The 21,734-nt window shown below is 35.1% G+C and overlaps 1 protein-coding gene across 1 annotated transcript; it reads right to left on the reverse strand.

Moving 5' to 3' along the window:
- Positions 1 to 307: 307 nt before the first annotated feature.
- On the reverse strand, positions 308 to 18,719 carry LOC131053059 (vesicle-associated membrane protein 711). The gene is made up of 4 exons (XM_057987661.2): positions 18,183 to 18,719; positions 7,980 to 8,170; positions 5,267 to 5,430; positions 308 to 624 (listed from the first exon to the last, which is right to left on the reverse strand). Exons 1-4 carry the CDS (start codon positions 18,391 to 18,393, stop codon positions 534 to 536), a joined length of 657 nt encoding a protein of 218 aa, XP_057843644.2. The 5' UTR covers positions 18,394 to 18,719; the 3' UTR covers positions 308 to 533.
- Between the last annotated feature and the right edge of the window lie 3,015 nt (positions 18,720 to 21,734).

The following is a 21,734-nucleotide window of genomic DNA, read 5'->3' on the forward strand; positions in this document are numbered from 1 at the left end:
TTAGGAATGTATATCGAGTATTATTCAATTAGACCTTGTACCAAACACAACAATCCAACAACTATCAGTTCTCGCAAAGAATTTCATGAGTTTTTTACAAAATCACACCAATCTAAACAAGCAAGATTACTACCATAAGCTGTAAAAACAAATAATATAGACTGCATTGCATATTATTGTTGTGCTTGGCCTTTTAATCGTGCACATTAGTATACAGTCCATAAATTGATTGACCTTATAATATAATGCAAACAACATATAAACATTATTAAAGTATATACCACTTTTCCAAGAAAACTTAAAACAATGAAAACACAATTAAGGGTTGTAATTGAAAGCCTGAAATTTGTTACAAACCAAACAATGTGTGATCCCTTCAAGGCCAACAAAGTCCAACATGCAAAAGCAAATGACCAAAACTTTCATACAATAATACAACCAAGAGCGTCACCTGCTAGGATTCTAACCTAGAAAACAGTTTCAGCTTATAAAACACAAAAAAAAGTTAATACAAAACATTCAATCATCAAACCTCATTTCCTACAGGATGGTAAGGTGACACCCTTGCAAACCACTGCAAGGATGACATATATCATGATCAAGATCAAGATTATCAATGCAACCCTGCAGACAAGGCCAGAGAAGAGAGTTTAAGCAAATATTCTGGCAGCCATTAAAGCACCCAAATTATGCAGAACGCATCATATATTCGTAACATGTTTAACTGAACTTAATTTATGTCAATACAAACATCAACAAACAACAACGAAACTTTCCCTAGATATCATCACCCTTTCTTTCCTTTATAAGCAATATAAAATCTCAATGTCAAACAAAATTTGAATGCCTGAAGTCACTAAGATGCAGCATTCCTAGTTCCTTCTATTTCCTTCCATAGAAGTGCCTTACATTTCATTGTAAATTAGATATCTAAATGCTACGTTATATAGAAACAAAAGCATGAAACATACATGACTTTTTCACTCTCGAGTTTGCTATTAAAATGAAGTTTGGAAGACATAAAACTTATCAAAAAGATTTCAGCATATGATTACTAACCTACCTTTTCTCCAAGTTGTTTTCTTTCATATTCTCTATGTATTTACATCATTTAGTTTTAGCTCATTCTTTCTTAACGAGTGCTTGATTCACAGGCAGCAGATGGTTTTTGTCATGCCATATACTAGCAGGGAAGTTAGTTTGGTCTATCTTTAGCTCTCATGTTAGTTTGGCTTGATTTCAATTGTGTCGGCTAAATTAAAATTTCATGGTAACAAAAATCATTTGTAGGAATAAATTGGCAAACCAAAAGATAGATTTTGCAAAGGCGGGGGCACTAATGAGGGGCTCGAAAATTGTAGTGAGTACAAATTTGAGGAACCTTGAGGTGGAAGGGGATTCCAAAATCACTGTCAAGGGTATAAGGAGAGGCTTCTACAAAGGATGGAAACTTGATGCCAAATTATCAAAGGGGGTGGAACCGGCACACCATTTTGAGAAGATCTCCTTTACTCGTAAAAAAGGAATGTGATTGCTAACTGGGCAGCTAACCAGGGAGAAAACTTGGTGGAGAATGTGGGAAGAGAGAAAATGAATTGGTAGCATAACTTTCCCATTAAGGTCTGAGTTCTTTTCATTGAAGATAGTAAAGGTAAGCATGGTCTAATATGGGGCAATGAAATCATGCTAGTTAGAGTTATTTCTCATTCTGAAGGCAATATTTGCGATGGGACATGAGTTGCATTTGTATGATGAATTATAGTAAGGGGTAATGATGACAATGGTTGGAGATGGCAGATAACTTGTCCTCATTTAGTATGAAGATTACATTTTCATGACATATGGGAGGTTCAATGATTCTAGAGTGTGCTTTCCCCTATGCTCTGGATGTGTTGTCATCTGGTTGGGTGTGTGCCATCTCTCTAGTTATTTCTCCTTCTACATGGCTGCTCCAATGAAGTCTAAGAAGGGAAAAGGGCAATTGTCAGAGGTCTCTTTTTTAGAGTGTCGGATCATATCGATAGATCTGAGAAGGTGAAGCATAGGAAAAAAGATAAGAGTATTAGAAAGATATGTTGGAGAGCTATGCTTTTCTAGAGAAAAAAAATTGGAATCCAAATTTAAGATTGTTGGTCATGCAAATTTGGGAAATTTCAAAGGAGGTGGCTGGCTCTTCCTTGGGTTGGAATTCAAGCCACTATTGGAAAGGATGCGTTTGGACCTTGATCAATCCATAAACAAGAGAAATACATACGATGTCGCACAAACATTAAGCTATGTACCATTTTTATCCTCCTTTGTTAGAATGTATCTCTCCATGACAACATCAACAAAATTGAGAATTAGGGCGAAACATTCTTAAACTACCATTTTAGGCAGTTTCATTATCTAAGAGAGAATGTTTGTCATCTCCATCAAGTTGTGAAGGACCTAGCAAAATGTCTCAAGATCAACTTATCCAGAAAGGTTGACTTCAATGTGCCCATTTGTTGCCGTGATGAGATGTGGTAAATCATTCAGGATTTCAAAGAAGCTCAAGTTCAAACCCCAAAGAGACATGTTGCATGATTATACATACAATGTTGAATGTTTAATTGGGTAAAGTTACTACCACATCTGATTGTGTCATATTCCAAAAATGAGGTCAGATTCAAATTTTGTGTGCATTCGATGAATGAGATACCTCTTGTTTGTGGCATCTAAGCAAAGGACATTCCACAATGAGAAATTACCTGCTGAAATAAAAATAAGCTAGAAGAGAATGAGAAACTTGGATAAAACCATTTGGAGCAAAAACTTCGATAACACAAGGTTGTACCTCCTTAAAACAAATGAAATCGGCAAGATTATATGCCAATGTTGTTGTTCAAACCATCAAATAAATTGTGGACTATGATAGAACTCTTAGAATATTTCTTTCTTAATCTATGTAGCATCATAAATTGCACACCTTTATTAGTGTGTCCAATTTCACTCTCCTAGCACATATTTTAGTATTTCCCTTTCCTCTATGCATTATAAGACCTTTACTGTAATTAATTATTATTTGATTCAATATTATGGATCTTATTCCACTTTATTACGCAATTATTTGGGCCCTTGACTCTAGGTGTGCCCTTTATTTCTTCAATATTTTGATTTATCCTTTATCCTTTATCCTACCCCAATTTCAACTTCCACGACACATTCTGCATATCTATACATTATGGTTTGAGCCACCAAGTTGGACTTGGCATTAGAACCTCGTTATCTCACATTCCTCGAAAGTCAGAAAAAGGTTGTTGGGACCAAGGTACCCTACCACCCTGGTCCTGCACTTTTTTCCCTGAATTTCGGGAGGATAATAATTTATAAAATGGTTCTACCCTATCCAAATCTAGCTCCGTGCAAAAATATATCAAATCTAAGTCAACCTAAAGGTGATTTTAATTATGAAATCACTATATAAGGTATCCCTCTCAATTCATTTTCATAATCTTATCTCATGCTACCATTATCATCCAATTCAAGAGCAATTCTTCTTCCTTGAGCAGATCTGATTCAAGGGGCAGCAAACTACATCAAGACATCTTTCATTTATGTATTATCTATGATTTCATGTGATTTATCATGTCATTGCATCAACACATGGTGGACTCATCCTAAGAGCATTGCATCACCTATTGAAAGTATAATCTCTACATTCAAACATTTCAATTCCAAGTCTTGGCTCTTCCCTCAAAAGGCACATTTTCAATTCCATTTCAATGAGGGTTAATTCCAAACCCGAGGTTTGACCTAAGGCAAACCCCTATCCACAACACAATTTCCCTTCTTTTGGTGTGTAGGTGACAGATTCAGGATTTGTGAAAGAGGAAACGAATAGAGAAGACAAAGACAAACTGAATTGGCTTTTGCAGAAGTTCCAAAGACCTCTTAGGACCAAGGTGTTAGAGAAGGACTAGGGTGCTCAGAGAATTTTGCCCTGGTCCCGAGAATTTTTCCGAATATTTTATCAATGGATCCAGTGTATCTTGCCACTCTCAGAATGATCCAACTTGCCTATGTTTGCAGTTATAGGACCAAGGTGCCCTACCATTCCGGTCCCGAAGAAATTTCAGGTGCAGGTCCTGATCCTTTTCTACTTTTCAGAACTTAGCTTACAACTCTATCTGGTATCTCTAGCATCTTGTTTTCGTCAATTTAATTCAGTTTCTCAAATACTTGCCCTAGGTTCAACTATGCAATTTCAATTGCATTTTAACTCAAACAAAAGGGAACCGAATTCAATTAGTATTCAACCCTCTTCCTAATTGAATTGAGGTTGAATCAATTCAGTTCACTTTCCTTTTCATGTAATGTGTGAGAAATAGGTAAGTTTCCTAGTCTACATTGCATAACTTGTGAAACCCTAATTTTCCATCTATTACAATCTGCTATGCAACTTACTCAAATCATCTTAACCTATCCAACTCTAGATGAAGATGATGCCATTGCAAGAACCTAACAAAAGCATATTTATGCATAAAATTGGGTCATCAAGGTTTGACAAAGGGCTTTAACTCATCAAATCTATATTGTTCCTGTATCGATACTTTACATATTCCTAAAATTCTTTAAGCCCATTGCATGTCACATGCACTTCTTAATATTCTTTCAAGCTCTGTATCTTTTATTTTGGAATTTCCTGCTATGTCCCCTCTTCATAAATCCACTTTCTGCGAAGCAAAATGTATTTTATTAAATTATATATTGTTACAGCTTCTACAAATTACAATAATGAATATGTACAAATTAACTAAAACCAAGGATTCTATCACGCCTCATAAATAATAGCGCTTGCATATCTTCTTTTGAATTACCATAAACGGATATTGAATGATTTAATCTGATTGTACAATCTGAACCTGAACTTTACACCTATTAAAGAAAGCTGGATGAATACTTATTTAATAAGACCAATAATACCATAATCTTAGCATCTAATACAACCACGGCAAGTCTTTTATTCAAGATTTCTTGATGTCATTTCTAAAACTGCTAAGCCTCTGTCAATCAAGTAAAAGCACCAGGTATAGAGCCAAACAATTTTGTTTTATACTACTTTAAGGCAGATATGTTTAAACTTTCATCCTAACCTTAGCAATGCCAAGGTATCATCAAACCCATGGGCTGAACACCCAATGATTGTCAAAAAAAACCATAATGTTCAGTTGAAGTACATGGACATTTAATAATAAAAATGAAGAAAGCAACTATTAATGGAGATCAGGGATAGCAGACATACATAAGCTTGACATTCCTCCACCACATGCTATTCTTAAAACGACGAGCTTGCTTCTTGAATTTGAAAGTGTTCCCTTGTATGTTTGCTGTCTTATCTACAAGCAATTCCAACCTGTCACCTCTCTCTAGCACTTTGTCAATATTTTCCACCATCACATTGCGAACCTGATAAAATTTGTAACTATTAGAACTGCTATTAAGAGAATCAAAATAGCTTGAATTAATCAAGCTCCACTTATGCAGATAGGTTTGCATTTTAAGAAGTGATAACAAACCTATATTAACAAGGCAGGTTCCAACAAAAAAACTCATAAGAACTGGGATACAGCATCTATATGTGTGCAGTAAGTCCTTAATATATTGGTGTGTTAACACTGGGTCACTGTGTTGAGACTTGGCGAGCCTTGATGAGGACTCACAGATCCGAGCCTGAGTCAGGCTTGGTGATCCTGCAGCTGAGACTCTCAGCTGTCAGACTCGCCCAAGTCTGTGAAGATAACTGAAAATCAACTTAAAATTTTCAAAGTAAAAATAATTAAAAACATTTTTCATAAATATTTTTTTATTGCCAAGTTTTTCCCCCCAGTCCGAGTCCAAATCAAAAAACTACTTGCTGAATCTGAGTCTCGACTCTCAACACTATCCACTGGGTAACCCTTTCCTTTGTCAGAATTGACTCCTATTGTTTGGATCATCTGAAGAAAATTTTACTTACAGGAAGCTAATTTTAAGTCCCAGGTCTAGATACTGTTGAAAACCAATTCTTTTTTGTTCCAGCTTTGTTAATAGTGATTGGGTCTGTGAAAATAATTATAGAATGCATAGTTACTAAAGTACAATGTGGTTAGAAAATATTCATATGCTCATAATATTTGAAAGTCTGCAAACATCTTCCACCTATACATTCAATTTGAGCTCTCTAAAACCTTCACAAACTTTTAAAACTGCATCATGATAGTAGGCCAAAACAGGAAACTACAACTAACACTAAACATGGCAGATATTTTTGATAATTTTTAATGTTATGGTAGAAGGATAGTTATAGCAGATCGGTGCCTTGATTACTTGGGAATGGAGTCCAAACATTGCCTCTCAACACAAAAATACCTGCAGCATCAAACATGGTAACTAAAACTCATGAAAATCACAAGCGTGGGTTTATAGCATTTGAGATATATGCCTATATGTATCAAGAGCAATTTTAATTAGGCAAACTTCATAAATCCAGGACTGAGCAAAAAAATCGCATGTGATGTATTAAAAAGATTCATTTCAAATCAAATTTTACAAGTCCTGCAAGAACTTAACTAACCAAAACATAACCAGCCTAGCAAATGCAAACTTGGAAGTAAATACAGAATATTTATTTCCTGAAAACTACTTTACAACAATAGAGCTACTTGAACCGTGAAGAGGCTCTTACACTATGAAACTTGAAATATTACCAAGTTTAAAATATTGGAGCACACAAGACAGATTCAAACATGTAGTATGAGGGCAATTGCACCTTGCTATGCCAAAATAAGAGAATGCAAAAAGTGTCCCACCCTTCATCACCACTGCATGGAATAATGGGCAAGTGCAATGGAGAATGAAGAAATGCAAGATGCAAGTTTGACCATTTCTTCATTCTCCATCACACTTGCATCATGCCTTTCTTTATTCTCCATTGCACTTCTCAATTATTACATGAAGTGACAATGAAGGGTGGGACACTTTTGGCATCCTCTTATATTGGCATTGGCACGGAACAATGGACTAGTGCAATGGGGAATGAGCAAGATGCAAGTTTGTCCATTTCTTCATTCTACATCACACTTGTCCATTATTACATGTACTGACAATGGAGGTGGGACACTTTTGGCATCCTCTTATTTTGGCATGGCAAGATGGGGATTGCCCTCTTACTACATGCTTGAATCCATCTCGTGTACTTATATCTTGCATTTCTTCGTTCTCCATCACACTTGTCCATTATTACATGCAATGAAAATGTACGATTGGGCACTTTTAGCATCCTCTTATTTTGGCATAGCAACATGCAGATCGCCCTCTCACTACATGCTTGAATCTGTCTTGTGTGCTCCAATATTTTAAACTTGGCAATATCTCCCACCCTAGGAATTTTATTAAATGGGTCTAACCTTGTAACCTGGGTTTGTATGATATGAATTGCTTATTTTATATTTAGCTAGCTAATTTTAATAAGTCCCATAACACTTCAAAAAATTTGAAATCCTGTAAATGGAGAACAGTATCAATATATGCTTCACTAAGATTTTCAAAAGCATCTTGAAAAGTTTGTCATATGTTGTGCATAAAGTCGTCACCATTTTCAAGCAATCTGTTCTGAGGCTGTTCTTTGATTAGTATTTGAATCAGGCACAGTCCCAAAAGGAAGAATCAACCCCCAACAAAAAGCTAAAAACATTCAAATGGATCCAGCATGAACCTCATGATGTAAATCTTTGACAAATTTGTATATGGGAAATATTTTCAATGTGGAAGGCTCCAAATACAACTATGTGTCTTCTTCAAAATTTTGGGTAACTGTTAACTATGGATTTTAGAAGCTATAAGACAAAATCTTCTTACCACTAGTTGAAATACATTAATAAGAAAAAGTATGAAAATCCATTTAAAATCAGAATAAATGGATTATGATGGCAAAATATAATAAACAAAAAGAAGAGCACACAAACTTGAACCCTTACCTGGGACATCTCTCCCCGGATACGGTTAATTTTGTCTGCATTTGGGTCATTCGAATAATAGTCTATCTGTTGACTTAGCACTCTAGAAAATTCATCATTCATAGCATAAGCAAGAGCTGTATGAACAGCTCGTCCATATGTTTTCACAAATCTCCCATGAATATCTTCTAGAAACGCAAATGGGATCCTCCCTGCAAGAAATGACTAACAATAAGCAATTTTTCTGAAGATCGACTTTTCCATTACACAAATTCGCAAGAAAACACATCTTACAGCAAGAAAGAGATCTAGTATTTACCATGGTACCAACAGTGTGAAACATTAACGTGTGGGACAGAAAGTTTAAAAATCAAGGAAAATTCCTCATAATAATTAATGATCATAACTAATGCCCAGTCATAATATATAACAGTCAAAGATACTCTACATTCATATCCCAATAGAATCTTTATGATGTTCTGCATCTTTTAACTTCTCAAGTCTTTAAACGGAATTTATCAATACAGCTTCTGTCAATTTAATTCAAGATGCACATTACACTGAGAATCTCAATTCCATTAGAGTCTGGACTCTAAAAATTTATAAAGATCAACATATACAAAAGCTACAAGTTAGCTGGATTTGATTATTCATTTACATGTTGCTTAGTATTATTCAATCTTCCTCTGACTTTCCAGGATGCAGAGATAGGGTGTACAGGTTTCAGGGGTCAACAATTGTTTCCAAATTATGGAGCTGAGAAAGGAATGGGTATTAAAATGATATATAAACATTCATATTTATAATTCAATAATTTATATAAACAATAAGGGTAAAAGAAGATGAAATTTATACAATATTGTACTGTTGTACAGCATTTTGCATCAGAGACAAGGAATCCTAATATGGCTTCACCCCTATTTTGAGCAGAAATCACACAACTATCGTCCAAGACTCCACTGTTAGACTTTGTAGGACCATCTTCTGCACTATCCAATTCCTCAATGTAGGCATCATTTTTATGGTGGTTGTTTTCAAAGATGACAAAACCTGTGTTCGTTCTTCATCCAAATGAGGAGTACCGGACTCTAGCATTATTCATCATAAAGAAGATGGACCAATGCTAGCCAAATTTTGAACGGGCCAATTATAAGATGAGTCGGGACCTTCAGCATGCTCCCAAGCAATGGATTGACTAGAGAATAGAATTTGACCAAGAGGTCCACAACAAGTTGCAGAGCCAATGTACATGAGTCAGAAATCCAAGCATCTTCACCATAATTATTATATTTACTTTCTTAATAACCATAGGAACATTAATTGAAATTGACATCAACTCAGCAAACCAAAGTATGAATGGAATTCAATTATTTTTTGCTTTTTAAAAGCAAAGAGGAAGTCGTGTGGCAACCCCCAGCACCATCAGGGGGTGCTGCCCCTTGTCAGGTTCAAGGCAGTACTCCGGACACAATCCCTAGCACAATGTAAGGGAGAGTCAAAAGGTGGAAACCCCACCACCAAGACAAATTGAAGCCATTGAGGCCACACGCAAATCCATTGTGCGTGCACCACTTTAAGTTTTTTCAAATAAATTAATGTTAAATGACTGCTATTCTACATGGGACTTCCTATTCATCTTTTGGTGATTGCAATTGAGCATCAGCTAGAGTGTGTATAAATTTTTCAGGTTAGGTGACCTTGGTGGGCCCTTTGTTTAGGTACAGGGTGCATATTAGACTTCCTCATCCATCTTCATTGTAAAACCACATCATAAGTAAATGAATTGACCAATTTACCTTTTTCAGGGCCCTGACAATATAGAAATAATATTTAAACCATATGACCTATGATACCTTTGTGAGATAGCCTCAAGAAAGCTTTCTTGATACAATCTTTCTGTGTCATGGAATCTCTCTGATTAATATCTACAGCTAGTGTTAATGATAACATTATCATTCGTATAGTTTCTCAAAATATTCCCCGAGACCAACTTAATCAACAATAGAAATATAAATTCCACTTCAAATATGCTATGCCCTAACAGTTCCTTTAGTTTAACTACGGAATCACAAATTGAAGGCCAGATATCCTGGTGCCGTTGATTGTATGCTGTAAACAAAATATAGTAGGCCCAGCATATTTTCAATCACATACACTCCAAGGAGAAATTCAGAACTTTATTTATTCGCATAGAATTTGATGCACTGTTAGATCTTACAAAATCAAGAAAAAATACTCAAACAGTTATCAACCCCTTTCCATAAGTTTAGGCAACAAGAAAGCCTCAAGGTCAAAAGTAATTCACATGTCTAACCGCTTGACATCCACCAGATTGTCACAAGAACATTTTTTCCAATCAGGACATTAATAATATTGATTGATAAAAAATCACATCCCTGTTGTAAACATATGGATCTTCTGATCTGGGCTACCTCAACCAACAATGATTTATTTTAATCTAACTACTACCTCCCTTTTTCTTATGGTATAGTCATTACCCTAGTTTACTTACGTCTCTATCTATCAAAAGGACTAAGACTACTTATGATAATAGTTTTGTAATCCTAGTTCTTGTGGTAAATAATGCAGCGTAGTAATGAATGATGCACAACGTGGATATATCCATATTAGAAGTAGAAGAAAGACAAAAATAGACATTAAATCAACTAAACTTATTATGGCACTTCATACTCCTCAAACTTTACCTGTCCCCTTTTTATATGAAGGCCAATGGCATTAAATTTCTTGAAGATGCTATTTCTTGGATGAGGCAATTTCTAAGCAGAAAACGACAAACAAACAAATAAGAGTCATAACATCCATAATATTTCTTCAGAAGAGCCATCTTCAAAGCAGAATGTAATGAAAAAATAAGCAAAACTCAGAATCTCTATGCTATTTATCCTGCGGAGGGACTGTTTTCTTAACAAACTATTAAAGAATACAGAGTTACTTGTTATGAATGAAAAGTTATTAATCAAACAATAAACCAATACACTACTTGACGCTGAAGAAAGTAAGGATTACAACTTCTGCCAAGACTGCAATCAAGGCAAAGAAATAGATTAACTTGTGCAGCATTGAGCACACCATGGTCCATTTGAATTGGTGCTTTGTCCTTATGTCGATTAGACACCACGAGCAAACATGAAATAGCACAGAATTGGCTAAGCTAAAGCCTCATTTTAGGATCTTATTTTCTAGAACCTGGCAGGCAGAATTAATCACTAAAATCAGAGTCCAACTTATCCAAATTTCTGTGGCCGCAGAAAATCATCTGAGTAGCCCCTAAAAAATCTAACACTCCTTTGGCAGGAAAATGCTTTCTATCTACTCCAACTTCACCCTCAATAGTTCAAACTTCCCTTTTGACAACAACTTTGTCAAAATATCTGCAACCTGATCATCTGAAGCTAAAAACTCAACAAAATCAACCCTCCCTTTTTAGAGAAAACTCTAAAAACTAGAGTAGGAGTCTCATCAAAGTCAACTCCCTCTTTCTAACAATCCTTCAAAACAAATTTGACCTAGTTCTCTTCAACACTCCCATCATTTGCATTTTTGAAATCTTTTATATTGATTGACATTTACCTCTAACATGATTACATGTTTTTCCTTCTCTCCTTTTATATTTTTTCTTCAGATAGAATGCTATCTATTTAACCAAGAATCCTACATCCCATTCTAAGCCTAACCACATAGATATTCAATTTCACTTTGTTCAAGACATTTAGCACAAAAAAGTTTGTTTGATGCAAGCAAAATATGAGCATAATTGCCAATTGGAACTAGCTCGTGTTGGATCATCGTTGTAATCCCTTATGCAATGCATGCAACAAGTGGGAGATTGTTGGGATAGGTGGTGTACACCTTGCATAAAAACAATTAATGTTGATGGTTAGTATAACACTAGGACACCATGCTTGGTTAGGTCACTTTTCATCTATATAATTGTTGTGGCATTGGTAAATGTATTTAATTTAGGGGTCACATGAAGACAAGTAAACAAGACAAAAGAAAACCACTTCAAAATGGAATATAAAGAATCACAAGTTAGGTGTTGGTCTCAAAAGGTGAGAAGTCGCTAGAGGTAGATGAGAGGTCATGCTGGCACGTGAAAGGTCATACAAGGGCAGCCTTGGGGATGTGAATCCATGGTTTTGGATTCTTTGTTTTTACATACTATTTGTGGATTCTTGAATCACCCAATTCTATAAATAATAGACTTGGGATAGTGGTTAGATATGATGTTTTTATAGAAAAGATGTGCTACCAAAATTTGTTATATTTGGCACATAGAAGAAGATACTAACATTAACTTGTCATTATATTACAATCCTATTTAACTGATAATATAGTGGGTGGAATTAATTCCCAAAAGAATTTTCCCAAGGTAAAATTGGTGTTATATGAACTTTATGACTCCATTCTCAGATTTGTGGTGATAATTAATCTGATGTATAGCAGCAGATTAACTCCTCCATCAGACTATTTGTCTATTTTTATCAACATATACAACCTAATAAAATATTGGATGTGGTTATTAAAAAGATTATGACTATCATTTGCAATATTAATTCACTCATTAACTATTATTGTTTTGAATGGTATTTTTTATTTTGGTAAAGCAATTTCCCCATGTCTAAATAAAAAATGGAAGTAATAAGTTTCTCAATGGTTAAATTTTAGATAAAAAAATACCAAAGTTGCATGGACATGGATACGTATATAGATAAAGATATGATATTGGATATGGATACAGCCATTTTTAAAGACCCTCAATATAAATATGGCTGGATACTACATTTATAGAAAACGCATACTCATATTTAACATAATTTTCTAAGTTATTAGAGGAGATTTTCATTACTTTAAAAGCAATTGTAATGTCCCCTTTCTGAAATAGGATTTATTAATAAATAATAATAAAATTAAAATATAAAAGAATAAAAATATAATATATTATTATTACAATTTAATTAAGTTTAATGAATGGTCAAAGGGCATGAAATGAAGAGTTGTGACTCCCTAAAACATCAGATATAAAAGGGAGAAGAGTTCATTTGAAAGGGATATGGAAGGAGGAAGAAAGAAAGAATGGAGCATGTGAATCAAGAAAGAATTAATGGAAGAAGAAAGGAACGGGAAGAAAATAAGGAAGTGGCTTCTTCAAAAAGCAAAGATTATGAAGGGTTGTACTCTTTCAAAGTGTGGTCATTGTGAAAGATTGTGGCTTTTTCAAAAGCCTAGAAATGAAGAAGGGTTGTACTCTTTTAAAGGGTGGTAATTGTGAAAGGTTGTGACTCTGTCAAAGGACAGAAATGATGAAGGGTTGTACTCTTTCAAAGGGTGGAAATTGTGAAAGGATGTGACTCTTGCCAAGGGCAGACATGATGAAGAGGTGTGACTCTTCCCTCACAATAGAAGATATAAAGGGGAGAAGCTCTCATTTGAGGAGGACATCCAAGGGAGATCCATTTAGAAAATAATTTATTATTCTCAAACAGCAGCAATAGCGAGTGGTGACTCAATTTGTATGAAAGGTGCCAAACCTTTGACCAATAAAGGATAAAAGAGAAACCATTCCAAGCATTCAAGGATGACTTATCAACCATCACTCATGAATCCACAAAAGCAATCATCAATTATCAAATCAAGCAAACAATCAATCTGCAAATCACTCTATCAAATCAGCATTCATTCCTGTAATATCCCCATTTTGAAATAGGATTTAATAATAAATGCTAATAATAAAATTAAAATTGAAATTAATATATTAAAGAATAAAATTAAAATTTAATTAAGTTTAACAAATGGTCAAAAGGCATGAAATGAAAAGTTGTGACTCCCTCAAACATGAGATATCAAAGGCTAGAGAGAACTTCATTTGAATGGGGGATATGGAGAAGGCAAGAAAGAATGGAAGATGTAAATCAAGGAAGGATTAAGGGAAGAAGAAAAGAATGGGAAGTAAATAAGTAAGTGACTCTTTCAAAAAGCAGAAATTATGAAGTGTTGTACTCTTTCAAAAGGTGCTAATTGTGAAAGGTTGTGACTCATGCCAAAAGGCGGACATGATGAAGAGTTGTGACTCCTACTGTGGAAGGTATAAAGGGAAGGAAGCCTCATTGGTAGAAGGGGGAATTCATGGCATATCTCTTCCATCTACACCAGACTTAGAGCAGAGGTAAAGAACAGATAGGAGGTAGATTTATAAAGATATATCAATCCGGCCTAAAGGCAGAATTCTGAGTATTACTGCAGATGCATAAACACGGTATAAGCAGATCAAAAAGGGAAGATATGCGAAGTATATTTGATATGTACTAATATATATCTGAGTGTAACCATCTGATCAGATTTATATAAGCATTGAAAAACATCAAGAGAGATCAATGAAGTAAGAATCTGAAATTTGAATTAATTAATAATATCCAGCAGACAGTCCCTGTGCATTATATAAGAGTTTGCGTCTGATGCTTAAGGCAGGGACCATGATCTGACTGATTTTTTATCCTGTCTTCCATTTAACAGGAAGTAGGAATGATATGCAGAAATTCTATTTCTTCTAATATATGATTAATAATGAAATGGGAATGTAAGCATAATTTATGAAGATTCCTTTAAGCTTATAGCCAATCCACCATCACATTATACTTATAAGTTGATTTAACAATTTCCAATATGCGAAAAATAGTAGAGTTACATTGGAAGATAACCCAAAAAAATGGGTCCCTGAAATAGAAAAACATTTCATTTGCCTTTCTTACTTGGTGTAGGTTTTGTTTAAGCCAAAAAAATATAAAAAATTGCATGATAAGACTTTTAAATTAAGTTTAGTTAGATTTACGTCAAATTTTTAAAAAATGAAATCACACAGTATTTGGCATGGTTGAAAAATCAAGGTTTTTTGGGCACATGTGGGTATAATATCCGATGTGTATCTGCACCGTATTGTATCTGTATCTGTATCGAATATGAGATACGTGTGCCCAAAGAGGGGCAGAGGCGTATCCGGCTACTCTGAAGAATACTCTTTGCTAATAATTTGCAAGTTGGAAAAGTCAAAGCAAAGAAAATTGGTGTTGCCCACTTGGCTCAGAACTCCATGATTTTGGTTAAGGCTCACAGTCTTAGTATTATACGAGTTGTAACTGAAAATATTGCATAATGGCATGCAACTTTTAGAGGAAATTTGTGATGTCCCCTTCTAGTTGACATCTGTCAGCTGAGTAGATTAGCCTATCACTGACCCTCGTAGGCTGATGAGGTTGGGTAGAGGGTCCTCCAGAGTTTGATTCACCACCTTCAGAGCAAGCACTCCAGGTCTGGTCTTCGTTTGAGGTCTCCAGGACTCCATTTGAAATACTTTCTATTTTTAGTAGTCCTGCTATTTATAGCCAATAGATTGGGCAAGGACAGATTATGGTTTGGCAGTCTCCAATTCAGACGGCAGGCATTTCTGATGAATACTTAGAGAGATATTAATATTTAATTATTTTTAATTAAATATTAAATGGTGAACTTTAATGTTTTAATGTTTTAAAAAATCACTTTAAGTTATAACTTAAGTGAGGGTCTATTTCTCATCAGATGGGACCAGTTTTTATATTAAATGGAAGATGATTTATCTTTGACACTTCAATAGTCAAAAATAAATAATAAAAGTTAAAACATCATTAAAGGCCAAGTCGCACCTTTCTTGGGAATCGCGCCAACCCTAAATGGAGAAGATTAAAGAAGATTTTAGGTCTTCTTTTTCATTATGCTAAGTTTTGATATTTTTGTTTGGAGCTCTGAGAGGAGTTTTGGCCTAGGGTTTCAGCAGAAGATTCTTCTACAGTGATCAGAGGTATCGGTACAGGAAAACATGGGATTCTTGTGCAACAGCATCAAAGGTTGTGAAATATCAGCTGATCTTGCTCTTTCAGTTGGTTTTATCTAGAAACCAAGATTGGACAGATTGGAAAGGGGTTTATTAATTTTTATGCAAAAGATTGATTGCAGCTGCAGAGTCAGAACAGAGGCAGGAATAAGTGTGTGACAGATGGAGATTTTGTGCATGTACAGCTTGCTGATCTGCCGTACCTTTCTTCCTTGAAAGGGTACGATTTTTGCTGAGGAGGAGTCCAAAAATTCCGAAACAAATGCCAGAAGGGATGCCTTGCCAATGTCTTTCCATCGGGCTAACATGCGAGTATTTCAGGTCAGTTTAAAATAAATTGCAGCTTGCTGTCATAAAATCTGTGCATGACCAACAATAAGAAAATAAGGGTTTTAACAGAATATACTGGTATTTATCAGTTCTTCTCTAGCTTCTTGTTATTTTTATTTGAGTATTAAATAAATGATGAACGGATGTAATGAGGGTTTGATCAGTGTTGTTGCATATAAATTGATTTCCAGCAAATACCATTAGTTGCTTTTTGTGCTTAAGATTGTCAAATTTCTATTTGCTGTCATTATTTGCAAAGAACACACTTGAAACGCAACAGGTTCAGCAAAATGTTAGTTGTCTCAGTTGAGGGCCTTTTGAGGTTCTTACAAAATTGTTAATCTTCTCTGTCTCTCTTAACTTGGTTTAATTATGCATCGTAATAGTAGCTACTAATTTACCACTCGTTGAAGTTGCTAGTAGAATGAATTGTTTAAGATGTTGCAACGGGCATCCATCCTTGCCCTCACTAATCGAAGTAAGGAATTTTTAATAGTTGTATTTCTAAGCAATTTCTAAGTTCTTAGTCTATTTAGAACCTATATGCTGCAATAGCACGTATCCAAGATGAGCTCTGTTCCACATCAATTTTCTAATAGTCGAAGATTTTTTTGCAGTGCCAAGCATGCCTAAGGTTCTCGAAGATCCAAAAACAGGGCATGCATTTCTAGGCATATTTCAGGAGAAAAAAATGACCGAACTTGTTAACAGAGCATTGTCAGATAGTAAACACATTGTTCAAACTTAACAAGTTGGCAATGTCCTGTTAAAGACCAAAAAAAGCCTGAGGAAGATTTGTTAAAAAATTATGGAGTTAAAAGTAATAAAACTTCATGGTTCTTATTAATATTTAATATGAAGATTTAACAATTTACAATGAAACAGTGGAATGAGATGAGTTTAAATTGTAAATCATTGGGCATTTCATTGCAAAGCCCCAAATTCAAAATAAGTTAAGATATGGTAGGCATTGAAAATGCATACTGTATCCCATCCAACAATGTATAAATTGGGCTAAATGTTGCATTCAAAACTGAATGCAAATTAAAACATTAAATGTGGATGTAGGAGAAAATAACCCATACAACTCTGGATGGTGAAGAAAACCCATCTCTACATTTTCCACCCAAGTTTGAATGACAAGCGCATTACTATATTCTGCATTCAATTCTGAATGCCATGCAAAATACCACATTTTGCACCAAACTATACATGTCATGTAAAATACTGAATCCATAACACTAAAATTGGGTTTTAAAAAAAAATCCAACGTCTGAATACAACGAAATAACTCACATTCATATGCTGCACGTAGAGTAAGATAGCTAAGTCAAACTTTGGATCCAGCTCAACATATATCGCATTGGATACAGTGCAACATAAATCAAACTTAGGATCCAGCTCAGCATATATGGCATTGGATACAGTGCAACGTAAATCAAACTTTGGATCCGGCTCAACATTTATCGCATCTAACTCTGGATGAAGCATTCAAGACTAGTAATTACATCTGACAATGGATGTAGTATATAAGACTCCATCCAAAAATGAATACAATGCAGATTAACACATCCAGTGGAAAAAGCTGCATCCAACTTTGAATGAGGTTACATTAGACTTGAAATCCAAAACAGAGAAAAGAAGAAGGCCATGTTCAAGCACCGGGAAAATTTGGTGGAGGAAATACTCTCAATTGTGACATCTAAGCCAAAGGCAACTCCCCTTATGAAATTTTACCAATCAAAATCTATTGAGACTAAAATTTGACAAAACTTATAGCTTTGACGAAGCGCATCCTAAGGGGAGGCATCTAAGTAGAATATTACTCCACATGGAGAATTAACCAGTAGAAAGCTTTCAATAAAAAGATTTGTAATTTTGGCCGAAGAGATTCTTGATAGTTCATACCGCAAAATTTCACCCATTAAAATTGTAATTTCTAAAACATAATGAAAAGCAGTGATAAGTGTTCACAAAGATAGCAAATAAGGACAAGATAGATAACTTACTTCCAGCAGTATCGTCTGCCATACACAAGACAGTTAATCCATCGGTCCTTTTAACATGGAAAATATAGCGATCCTGCGAATACGAGACGTGGCAATCGGCGGTAATTTTCTCCAGTATTTGACGCGCAATTGCGCTTGCATTTGTCGGAGTAGCGCTAAACTCCGCAAGAACCACAGAGCCACGGGCCACCAGAGCATAAAGTATTGCCATGCGAAACCTTCTTAAGCCTTAATCAGCAAGAGGGCGTTGGGAGATTCGAACCCGCGACCTCTGAAACAAAATTAAGAAATTTCCAAAAGGGGATTCAAGTTAAAAGGACTGTAAGGGAAGAAAGCATAACCTAATGGGCACGAGGATTGAACTCGTGATCTCCTCGAGATAGAGAAAACCCTGCTATTGAATTTGGGAGGGCATAATGGAATTGTTCTTGATTTGTGCGTGGGGAAAGAAAGGTTGGAGCATGTTTGTTTGATCAGAGAAATACGCGCAAAAAAAAAGCGCGAGGTGTGTATGATAATTATTGTTTTTTCCCACTTGTTTTTCTCGCTGTTCCGATTACTTGTTGCGCCGGCTTTGGGCCCCCGGTCACATGGCTGGTCGTTACTTTGTGCGATGTGCCCGGGAAAAAGGCAAACCAGGCTGTATTAATGCAAAGAATCCCGGTTCTATGATGCTTATCTAACTTTTTAGGATGTATTAAAATTTTCCCGCGGACTTATTACCAATATCAATTATTTTGGGGGAGGATCCATAGGAAAAGGCAAATCACAGATTGTATTGATGTCAAAGGGTGTAACACCACGGTTTTATATACTTATTTACTTCATTTTCTAGAATGTACTGGTTTATTTTTAAAAAATAGAGTTTGATGGTTTGTATTTTTATATTTTTTATTGAATATTTTAATATTAGGTAGGCAATTTTTTTAAAATATTAAATTTTTGATCTAAAATTTAAAAATATGAGAGGGAAGACAAAAAATATGTTATCATGTTGTAAACCTCTCCCTATTCAAAGTGAAAGTTTCAAACTTTAAGTTATAGTGGTCCAAAATTTTAATAAAAGATTATTAATTACACATAATGTTAATTAAACTAGTAAAAACATCTAAAGTGTTATTGGGTCAATGGGTCTTTGATTTGTTGGTGAGGTTGAATGGTTTTTAATGAGCCCACCAAGGATCGAGTGCAAGGCTTTGACATTACAACGTATGAGGTCGTTAACATCATAACTGATGAGTCATAATATATGAGGTTGTTAACTTCATAACGAATGAGGTCGAGATTGTGCCCTGGGCTCTTAGCCAAAAAGGTTTTTGTAGATGATATAAAATCATCCATGAAAAAGAAGTATTATTTGATGCTCAATAAACACATATAAGCACTATAAACTTTTCTTTTTCAAATTCATTTGATGTGATGATTGGTCAATAGGGCTATTTGTATAAGTACACTCAACCATCCAATAACTCTTTAAGTTCTTTTACAAATTTATAACGATCTTATGGATCTAATAACTTAAGAGATTTTGATGAATACATTAGAATGAATTTTAATGAATCATAATTTATTAATATTGGTGTAGACACCCAAAATTGTCATGTTTAATTAAATAAATATTTTATTTATTTAATTATCTAAGCCTAATTCTTCTATTAATTAAATAAATTTTTATTTATTTAATTAATTCATTTATCCTCTTCTAGCCTTATTTCTCATTTAAATAAATTTATTTATTTATTTAAATTATCCCTTTCCTAAATTAAATAAATATTTTATTTATTTAATTGTCCTATTTCTTCTATTAATTAAATAAATCTTTATTTATTTAATTAATTCATTATCTTTTTCTACACATGACACATGTCATTCATCTCTTAATTCCTACACTACCTACCTTTTTCATTATTTTGGTATTTCTTTTACCTACCCTCTAATCCTAGCCGACCTCTCTTTTTACACCTCTCAATCTTAACCCTCTGTTTCATATTGTGTCTTCTATTTAAGGAGATACTTCCTTCATTGTCAAACACTAATGACCCTAATCACTCATGCTAATGATCACTTGGCTACACTATGATCCTACTTGCAACCACATTCCGTTCTTTGTTGAGCTCTTGTGCATACAAAAATCTGAGAGCAAATATACATCAAGCAAGATCAATGGAGATAGGAAGAATGGAGATCAAAACCCTACTGGACATGTGATTGGTATAATCTTTGTGATTTTGAGTTATTTACATTGTCTTAGGTAATCTTCATATGTTATGGTGGATCTTTGTTCATTGTTAGGCTAGGGTTTTGTGGTTGGATTCATTTAGCCTTTCAATATTGTTGTTATTGTTATCCATTTTCACCATACACATTTTTGGCACGCCCGATGGGACTCTTGTCCCTTTGCATTTAACATTTTTGTTGCAGATTTTGCATTTTTGAAGTTGCAGATCGGACATTTTTCGATGGCATTTTAGGTATTTCCGCATCTGCGAGCGTTCGGATCGCGTCTCTGGGTTTCAGAAGCGTCTGCGAGATCATAAATCGCGTCTGTGTTTTTGTCAAAATTTATTTTGCAGGTTTCCGGAAGCTGCGTCTGTGTTTTCTAACCGCGTCTGAGAAGTCTCTACCCGCGTCTGCGTTCGGGAAAAGCGTCTGTGTTCTTTGAGCGCGTATGTGCATCACAGAACTGCGTCTGTGTCATACAGACGCGTCTGTGTCTGGTATAACTGCGTCTATGTCTTCTGTTTTGAAATTTTTCAAATTTCCTTTGATTCAATTTTTCGGATTTCGCGCTTAGGGTTTCAGATTTGGTTTATTTTTGCACTAATCCTTGCAGATCTAGCTAATCAAGTTTTTGCAGCTTGTTTTGGGAGCAAAAACGTTTTTGTTGAAGGCCCCTTTTTCACAAAGTCTTTTGGGTTTTCTAAAATTTACCTAACTTGTGTGCTTGCAGGAAGGGGTTATCATTTGAAACAACCCAAACTACTAACAAATTTTGTTGCAAGGCCTTGGCTAGGGTTTTGTAATTTTGTTGTGTGCCTTGTTTTCATAGATTAGTAAACACTTCCATTTGTGCACTAAAATTGAATCATTGTCTTTTGTGTCTTGAGCAATAGGCTCTTTTTGTTTAATCCTTAGAGGGTCTGTCTTCCCGTGTGGTCATTAGGACTACTAGTGAGAAGAGAACGACCCAAGTGGTAGCAAAAGAAAAGCCATCTTCTTCCAAGTCACTATAATCAAATGTATTCATGGTGAAAACTATGAATAACGTGTGCTGATTAGTTCATACCGACACTATGTCTCCCCATAAACCCGTTTGATCAAATTTATTTGATCATTTGTAGGGCGTAACCCCTACAGGCTGGGAGCCTTCTGTATTTACAGAGCTGAAAGTGTCGCATGTATGGCCACACGAGCGGATGCCTTTACTAGCACCTTTTTGTTTTAGAAGCCCAAATCCTTCTAGTTGTTGAGGCAGGAGGTCGGACCTCTGGTAGCGGCCCACACACATACGGTTCTTAGTAGAGATACAAAGGTCGCCATGGGGAGTTTTCA

This window comes from Cryptomeria japonica, chromosome 9, assembly GCF_030272615.1.
Source record: "Cryptomeria japonica chromosome 9, Sugi_1.0, whole genome shotgun sequence".
Lineage (NCBI taxonomy): Eukaryota > Viridiplantae > Streptophyta > Pinopsida > Cupressales > Cupressaceae > Cryptomeria > Cryptomeria japonica.